The 9,432-nt window shown below is 32.5% G+C and overlaps 1 protein-coding gene across 1 annotated transcript in view; it reads right to left on the bottom strand.

Annotated features, from left to right (window-relative positions):
• Positions 1–842: 842 nt before the first annotated feature.
• SLC27A6 (solute carrier family 27 (fatty acid transporter), member 6) overlaps positions 843–9,432 on the bottom strand; it is a gene marked incomplete at its 5' end in the record, with an annotated part of 62,338 nt that continues 53,748 nt past the window's right edge. The window contains 4 exons of the mRNA XM_008591266.1: positions 843–1,427; positions 4,870–5,000; positions 7,041–7,138; positions 8,299–8,497. Of these exons, the coding sequence (XP_008589488.1) occupies positions 1,251–1,427; positions 4,870–5,000; positions 7,041–7,138; positions 8,299–8,497 (605 nt within the window). The remainder of the gene's footprint in view (positions 1,428–4,869; positions 5,001–7,040; positions 7,139–8,298; positions 8,498–9,432) is intronic.

Genomic DNA, 9,432 nt, shown 5'->3' with positions numbered 1-9,432 from the left:
ATAATCATATACATTGTATATTGACAAAATAAAAATTTAACGAAAAAAAATAAATAAAAAATAAAAAATAAATAAAATAAAATTCTTGATTTTTTTCAAAATTGATTACATTTTCTCAATTATTTTTTCATTCTGAAGTTTGACCTTTTATTTCTATGCTACTCATGGTTAACCTTTAAATTAAAAAAAAAATCTTAACTTTATAACATATGTTTTCCTAACAACAACAAAAACTACATGCAACTTCTGTTCTACCCAGTACAAGCTCTTTAGCATGTGGGTGACAATACGAAGCAATGCAAATTTTCCTTTTGGTTGTACAGAGAGCTAGGTTTATGGGCATGGGGGCTTCTTGCTGGGCATATTCCCCTCAGTCCAGCTCCACAATACCTTCATATGGATGAAATCCCACTTTATTAAGAGAGTCAGTTTTGTGGATCTAGCTTGAAGGAACCACTGGAGCCTGGTGCTTCCACTTGAGATAAGTACAATTGTACTCATTACAAATTTCTCAAACTTGTTCAAACTTTCAGCCCTTTCTGTCTCTGATCTAGTGATAATACCAGGGTTCTAGTCTATTTCCTACCCTGTACTATTAGTGGTTTCTATAGCTCTGTTGGACTTTATCATCAATTTAATCCCATTTATATATCTTTAAAAATTCCTAAATGTTTTGGACTTACCCGTTTTCCTGCTCTGCTGTTTTATATTTTCATATTTCTTCTATCATCTTAATGTGAGCTTAAGATAAAAGAGATATGAGTACATGCACTTAGTCAGTCGGCTTCCTTTGACTAGAAGTTTACAATTAAAAACATCAGAACAAAAACTCAAAACACACATTAATGAAGATAGTTTTATTGAATTAAAGAATAGAACACATAAAAATAAAATATTTGAGTAAAATTTAATCATTTATTAAAAATTAGAAACTTTAAATATTAGAAAGTACATTTTTAGTGATTATCGAAGCTGTTAACCACTTATTCATTATTTAAAATTTTTAATATTAAGGCAAATAGTTATGCACTGAATCCCCAAATGTGTACAAATAGTAATCAACTAAAGTTTATATCAATTAAAACAAATTAAAGTTCTTACTCAATTGAAGAAATGCTCCTGCATATAAAGAAAAGATAGCACGTGCTTAATTAATGTTAGTTCCCATTCCCCATTTTGTAGTAAAGAATCGCATATTCTCCTCTCACTCTTCTTAGGAAAGCACATGAAAATCCCATCCATACAAAATCTTAAAGTTTTGTCTCCCCTAACATTATTTGATCATAAAATTCTTTGGTCAATGGAACATAAGACTTTTTCAAATTATCTAAGAAGTACAGTGGATCAGAAATTTTCAGTGGATTAAATCCTTCTTCTGTCAACTGGAACTTCTGTAGTTTGAATGTTCCTGTTGTTTCCATTTTTTCCTATAAAATAATTACCCAGATGAGTGGAATCATTTAATACTATTTATAATAGCTATAATATATAAATAAAACATTTAATACTATAGACTGTATTATTTAATCATAATTCTTTTATGTCTAATGATTTCTCTACATTTACTAGTAATAATTTATTATAAGAAATAAAAAATGCCTTGTAGAATGTTCAAATCTTTAGTTTGTTTTACCTGTGAACTTTACTCAAATATTAACTCATTCAATATATAAGAATTATGAGCACAATCAATAAACTGATTACAAGGATGTGTAAAACAAATAGGCTACATCTTCAATTCAATGCCAATACAATATTATGTATAGAGAATTCTGTGAGACACTAAGGAGATAAAAGCTCCAAAAGACAGCTCTAAAAGACAATTTTGTAATATAAGTACACTCAAATCTATTATGCAAGACAAAATACCATAAGAATCAGATGGGTATAGAATGCAATAAAACCTGGGTTCCCAAACCATGCACCAAAGTGCCTTTGGGCACCTCAGTGAATTCTCAAGGGCCCCACAGAATATCTTAAATTTTCAAGGGAAATTCAGTGACATACAAAATCTGTTGGTGACCACTTGCAAATTATTAGCTCAAGGTAGATTTGATATTAGTTTGTGGTACATTCCTTTGCAAAAATGGGTTTTCAGTGGTTTCTGTGATGAAAAGAAAGTACAGCCAAAAACCAGTGTGAAACATGAAATCAGGCTGGCTCTATCCAGTGCAATCCGGTATGACAGGTGTGCAGTGCCCAATTTGCATCTCCTTAATTGTGGTTATTTGAAAATGAAATGGAAAGTGTCTTTTTTCATTTGACTCATATGCATTATTTTTCAAATGGTTACTAATTTACTAGACCTAAACACTTATGAATTCGTTTTCACTTAATTAGTGAATAAACAAATACTTAGGTATTTGTTTTGACCCAAGAGTTCCATGATAAAAGTCATTGGGACACTGAAGGTGCTGTGAATCTAGAAAGTTTAAGAATCTCTGCTTTAAGGGGTTTAGAGGAGGTCAGAATATATCTCTTTGTGGGGGTCTCAGGCATGGAAAAACAACCTTGTTGCAAGATGACATGCGGTGACCCATATAATGTTCTGTGAGTAACTTGTCCATTTTTATTCATCCTTCTGTACTAATTCGAGTCAATTTCACTGTGAGCTCCCTTCCTCGATCTCCTCCCTTCCCTCTCCCCACCTCTGTGACCCAACACTGTCATCCCAATTTAGATGCTGCTGTGTAGACACACATATCCTTCTTCTCTTTTTTGAGAAAATTAGAAGCTCACTGTATTTATAAAATTTAATGTTCTTTCTTTTTATAAATTTAATATTCTCCTAGGTCATGTAATTTTATAAGTTCTCACTAATTATATTTTAATTAATTTTACCCTTACTCTTGAACTTAGATTATCAAAATTTATACTACTATAAATAATACTTAAAAGAATACCTGCATATATAACATTTGTGCATCTTTGATTATTTTCTAAGGATAAATTTCTGGAAGTGAAATTACTAAGTCGAAATACATGCAAACTCTTAGGAATCTTATCATGTATTACCAATTTATTTTCTAGAGAGGTTAAAAAAATTTGTGTTTCCACAAGTAGAGTGAAAGGACCAAGTAAGTTTTATTCCAGGCATACTGAGGATTGTTACATTTTTTAAATTACTGTAAATTATTGGCAAAAGGGCACTTTTAAAAAATTTGTGCTAAACAGAGTTTTAATAAGATAGTTGTTTTACTCATTTTGTCAGAAGTAACTTTTACTTTTGCATTGCTTTTATCAGATCATTTATTACATGATTCATTTATTAAATAAATATTTTGACTGCTAAGTGTCAGGCTTTTGGCTAACTATAGCAAATATTGTAATAAACATAGTGGTCATGATCCATGTTCTTTCTTAGTGCTTAATCATCCTAACATATTTTCTAAATTTGTGCAAGGCTGATCTAGTCTTCCAGAGAAGTCCTATTCCAAAATATTTCTTCTGCTTACTGAAAGTGAATTTTAAATTGCCCTAGGGGAAAACTGCTTAAAATATTATTTGTTCTATCAAACTTCTACTCCACCAAAATATATTACATATGGGGTGGGGGGGAGAGGGAGAGAGGGATCTGAGTTACAAGAAGACACCATGAAGGATCCTTGCGGTGTTGGGATGGTTTACATTTTTATTGTGGCCATGGGTGTATGAAGCTACACAGGTGATAAAAGTGTATAGAAAATACACACATACACACACACACACAAATGAGTACAAGTAAAACAGGAGAAATTTTAATAAGATGGGTGAATTATATTAATATTCTGGTTGTGATAGATTTGCAAAATGTTACCTTTAGGGAAAACTGGGTAAAGGACCTATAGGATCTCTGTATTATTTCTTACGACTTCATGTAAATCTACACCTATCTCATTAAAAATTTCAATTAGAAATATATTACTTCTGCTTCACATTCACATACCTTTAATATTTCATAGGATTGCTATGAAAATAATCTGAGAAAATGCATGTAAAAGCTCTTCAAATTAAAAAATATGCAAATGAAACATGTATTTATGACAGTTAAGATAATATGTCCTATTGAACGAGCAGTTACTTGGCTATAAGGATTGCTTGGCCAAAGCTTTAAAAATGAATATGACACCATCTGTTGCTCCATCAGAGATCTAACGGTGACATAACAAATGTATTCAGAAAAAGACCGTGTTATTGGATATTAAGAGAAGAGTAGTAACTTTGAGAAAGTATAGTTGAGGTACAATATTAAATAAATGAATGGTTGAGTAAATGAATAACTAAGGTGACCCAATAGCTGAGTAAATTTATTTTCTTTTTACTATACTTTATACCAGTAACCTAACAAGAGAGAGCCCTCATCCCAAAACAAATTAACTCAGAATTTCCCAAAATACAAGGTTGGCGGGTGAGGTGACTAGATAGAATGACAATAAAAATTAAAGCAGGATTGCTTAAAGCCAGTTGTCTTTAGGTTCTGAACACATCCTGCAGACACTTTAATGTGTTTAGTTTGGTGAAACCTTACTCTAGGCACATAGCACCAAATGTCTTCACGAGACACGTGTAAGATGTGGTTTTGGCTTACCACCATCACTAGGACCATCATTTTGCTCTGAGGTCCTGACTGAACAGGAAGAGAGCAATTTTATAATTAGGAGAAAGATAAATATATCTAGCATTTCATCATGCTCCTTTCTATAATTAGGCTTCAAATATGGCATCGATTAACGTCAACTCTACATCCTCATGCTTTTCACCAGTCTCAACATTTTTTAATATACATAAAATGCACACATTATCTAAAGGATACAATATTATCATGCAATTAAACCACCTCCCTGGTTTCTTGCTCTTAAATTTCATAATAAATTCAGATGGTAAAATTACCTGAATTCTTAAAAATCGTGGATAGGCATAAACTGGTAGACATGCTACAACTTGTTCATAAACTTTGTCCAAGTCCAAAGACTTATTCGGTTTTAAAATAATAGAAGCCATTCCTGCTTTTCCTTCATAACCTGAAAAAAGTTTGAAATAGAGTCAATTTTATAAGTACTACATGAATTTTTAAAAATAATACCGTTACTTAAATATTGTCACAAGTAGAGACAGTATCTATTGCAGTGATAACAATGCAACAGCAGCATAAATGAGCATATGATTTACTCCCTAGAAATAACTTAAGAACAAAGAAGCCCAGAGTCTATCCCTAATTGTCTACACTACAGAAATTAAATTGATGGAACGGAAAACACCAAGAGTTATTCATATTTGCATCCTACCACAGCATAAATGAGCATATGATTTACTCCCTAGAAATAACTTAACAACAAAGAAGCCCAGAGTCTATCCCTAATTGTCTACGCTACAGAAATTAAATTGATGGAACGGAAAACACCAAGAGTTATTCATATTTGCATCCTACCACCACTAACACAAATATTAAGAAAAAAATTATTTAAAGGCAAATATATTCCCGGAGAATTGTACATTTTAAGCATCAATGCATAAAATAAAGGCCATATTTTTAAGTAAAGAAATTAGAAATTGGTATTTTCATAATTAATTCCACAGTTAGTTTATTGCTTATCATGCCACCTATGGTTCTTTACAGAGGATCAAAGTCTTGGAGCTTTTTCTCCAACACCCAGTGGCTGTTTCTCAAATAAACATCCTCTTCCAAACACTCCTACCCCCCGGTATCCCCTGCACCTACAAGAATTAGCTGGAAAATACTGTCATTTGTAAAAAAAAGACAGTGAAGAGGAATGGCTGTCCTTCAAGTTGGTTATTTTTCTGTGCCATTTTCACCATCATGAGATGATCCTCATAGGCATATTTATTTATAATTTTTTAGGGGCATATTTATTTATTTATTATTATTGAAACATAATTGATTATACATATTTGCAAGAAACAGAGTTGACTATCAACACTTGTATACAATATATGATGATCAAATCAAGATTATTAGCATATTCATCATTACAAATATAATCATCCTTTATGTCCATTAACCAAATTTCTCAATAACCTCCTCCCTCTCCTCTTTTCCCACCTCTAGTAACCAAAATTCTGTTCTCTCCTTCTGAAAGTTCAATATATTACTGTGATTGCTGTTTTTTCTCTCTTTCCTTCTATTTATTTATTTATTTGTTCTTCAGCTCCCACTTATGAGGGAAGACATGTGGAATTTCTGTTTCTGTGTCTGGCTTATTTCACGTAACGTAATTTTCTCCGAGCTCATCCATGTTGCTGCGAATGGCAGATTTTCATTCTTTTTTTAGGCTGAGTAGTATTCCACTGTGTATGTATATGCCACATTTTCCTTATCCAGTCATCTGTCGATGGACATTTAGGTTGGTTGCATATTTTGGCTATTGTAAATAGAGCTGTGATGATATGGGATAGCAGGTATCCTTTCAACATGATGATTTCCATTCCTTTGGGTATATACCCAATATATGCATATTTAGAAAGATAATGAGGCCATACGAATTTAAAAATAATTTTTTAAAAAGACGCACTCCTAAGTCAGTGTTATTAAACATTTGAACTAGAACATGCTCCTGTTCAGTAGTATATACAAACACTGGTCATGAGGAGAAAAACAATATACTATTCAAAAGTTCTTAAAAAAAAGAAAAAAGCTGGCCAGTTAGCTTAGCTGGTTAAAGCAGGTGTTGCTAACACCAAGGTCAAGGGTTTGGATTCCCATATTTGCCAGAAGCATCGAGAGAGAGAGAGAAAAAGAGAGAGAGAGAGAGAGAGAGAGAGAGAGAAGCTCTAACTATTTTCAAGCATCAAGTCACTGCCCAGAGTTTTCCAACTCTGCTTAAAAATACACACAAACATTAAAATTCAGCTGGTACTTTCCCCCTAAAGTGACCATGAAGTATGTTAGCTTGGTCAAAGACATTACTTGCCAAAAGAAGACAAGATATTTATTTTAATGTATAAAAAATTAAGGTGTTGAGTTAGTAAAATCATTGCAAAACTGAAGAGCAGTGGCACATTCTATTCTGAGAATCCTTCCAAAATCTGAAATATATTCATACCTGACACAGCCACACCATAGACATTTGTCTCCTGTATAAAATCCAACATTCCAATCACATCAGCAACCTCTGCAGTTGAAACATTTTCTCCTTTCCATCTAAATGAAAAACAAATTCCAGTTAGTGCGCCTGTGTTTAAAGAACTAGGTGCCCAGTTTTAGTTTTAGTGCCTTGCCTTTGGCTCTGTGCAAGTACCTAGTGACCAAAAATAACTATAGCTTTCAAAACAAAAGGCATTTCTAAGGAAGCACTTTATTGGCAATTCAACAAAATCAGCATCTGTTTTTCAGTCAAAGTTGATTACTTTATCTATGTCTCATTGGTATAAATTGCTTACTGTAAAATGTTTCATAATATATCACAAAAATAAAATACTGAAATAACGATTATATTACAAAAATCTGTATTTTGTAAATAACAAGTAGGTACAAAACATTCCCTATCTCTGGTGATAGGGATATCAAGAATTAGAAGAAAAGTGATAGTTGTCTTTTAGTGAAGTGACCCACTTTAATTTCTAGGTATTAACTCTTTTGGCTCCTTTAATGGGCTCCGAAAGGGCCATGAAAAACAATTACATTGCATAATGCTGAATATACTAATTATCCTGATTTGAACATCACATATTGCATACAGGTAATGATATTCAACTCTGTACCCCCCAGAAATGTACAACTAACTATGTTACAATAAAATAAAATAATTCTATATAAAGTAAGCTTATAACATGGTACAAGAGGGCAAGGAGATAGAAGTTATTTATTCATCCAAGCATTTATTGAATGCTTACTGAATGGCCTTCACTGTTCTACAGTCCTTGACTAGTGGAAGCAGAATAATTTCATGGGCCTAAAATAATTTTAGAAAATTAAGAAAGGAAATGTAAGAAGAAAAATTTTGCTGTTTCAATATTTTTATTATTAGATCAAAAATTGGATCACATTTGACCTAATTGGTTTTCTGTTTTAACCCTACCATTTAGACTTTACATATGTCTGCCAGTTTTATATTCTAAAAATAAAAGCTCACTGATTTGGACTAAACTGATTCATTAAAACAATTATAAAATTTAACATCAAAATTTAACTTCTGGTTCAGTCTAGAAACAGATGGCCAATTAAATTTTAAATGAGGAGACATTATGGAGATAAAGGACTCTGTCTGCCCTGAAAGCTAAAGAGCATGTGGTCTCTGATGTTTCCATAGAAGTACGGTTCACAATTCCAGAACAAGCCGTGCATCCCATGATATTTCATACCTGAAAGTGTCTCCAATACGATCCCAAAAATAAAGGAAATTCTCCCGATCTTGGACCATTAAGTCTCCTGTGTTAAAGTAAACATCTCCCTTCTTAAAAACATCAAAAAGCAATTTGTTTTTTGTGTGCTTGTAAGACCCAGCATAACCAAAGAAGGGATTCTTTGCATTTACTCGAGAAATGAGAAGTCCAGGTTCTCCTGAAAGAGAAAACGGCATTTTGGCAGCCATCTGATTAAAACTATTGTTATACACACCATGCATGTATCTAAATCATATCTGGCCAACACAATATGGTGATGCTCATCTTACTTTCCTCTCCATTTGTTTTTATTATATTTGACCTCACTTACTCTTGGTGCCTACATCTGGCACATCCTTTCACAGATTATCACAAACACAAAATACTTTGGAAAACAACAACAACAAAAAATTAAATGTAAAGGAAAGGTGTATTAAATTGTTTTCACTTCCTGGTAGATAGACCTATGGCTATTTTTGTTTTGGATTATGTAGACATTGACACAGATAATATTGAAAACTATAGGTACACACACACACACACACACACACACATATATATACATATAAAATAATCCTAATAATAATTTTAGTAAAATGATGATAGCAATATTTACTGAGCACTTACTATGAGCCCTTTGCAACTGTCACATTGTTTATTCTTCATAGAAATTATTTGAAATTGATATTATAATCCCTAAATTCGCATGGAAGGAACAAGAGCCCAGAGGGATGAAATGAATTGCCAAAATCAGTGAAAGAAATGAACCTAGGACTAAAATTCAAGTCTCTACGATTTTGTGGTAAGGTTTCTGTACAATACTATTTCTGATCCAGTTACCATGTTATTAGAAATTTAAGAAAGTGGTTTATTCCTCTAAAGTGCTATTTTGGAAATCCTCCATGTGAAAGAGAAGAGACTTTGAGAAGATCTCTTATACCATGATACTTATTAGTTTTGCTAAATTTAGACACATTATCTGAAATAATTTTCCAATCGAACTTATTCAAATTAATCAAGATTCTGCTCAGTAGCCTGCAAGATAAAAACTACTTCTAAGAGAAGGTGAGAAAAGAGAACAGCGATCACTGCCCCAGAAGTCTTCAAGGCCAT

Source organism: Galeopterus variegatus, unplaced genomic scaffold (assembly GCF_000696425.1).
Source record: "Galeopterus variegatus unplaced genomic scaffold, G_variegatus-3.0.2 Scaffold6795, whole genome shotgun sequence".
NCBI lineage: Eukaryota > Metazoa > Chordata > Mammalia > Dermoptera > Cynocephalidae > Galeopterus > Galeopterus variegatus.
This window is presented reverse-complemented; position numbering and strand designations above follow the sequence as displayed.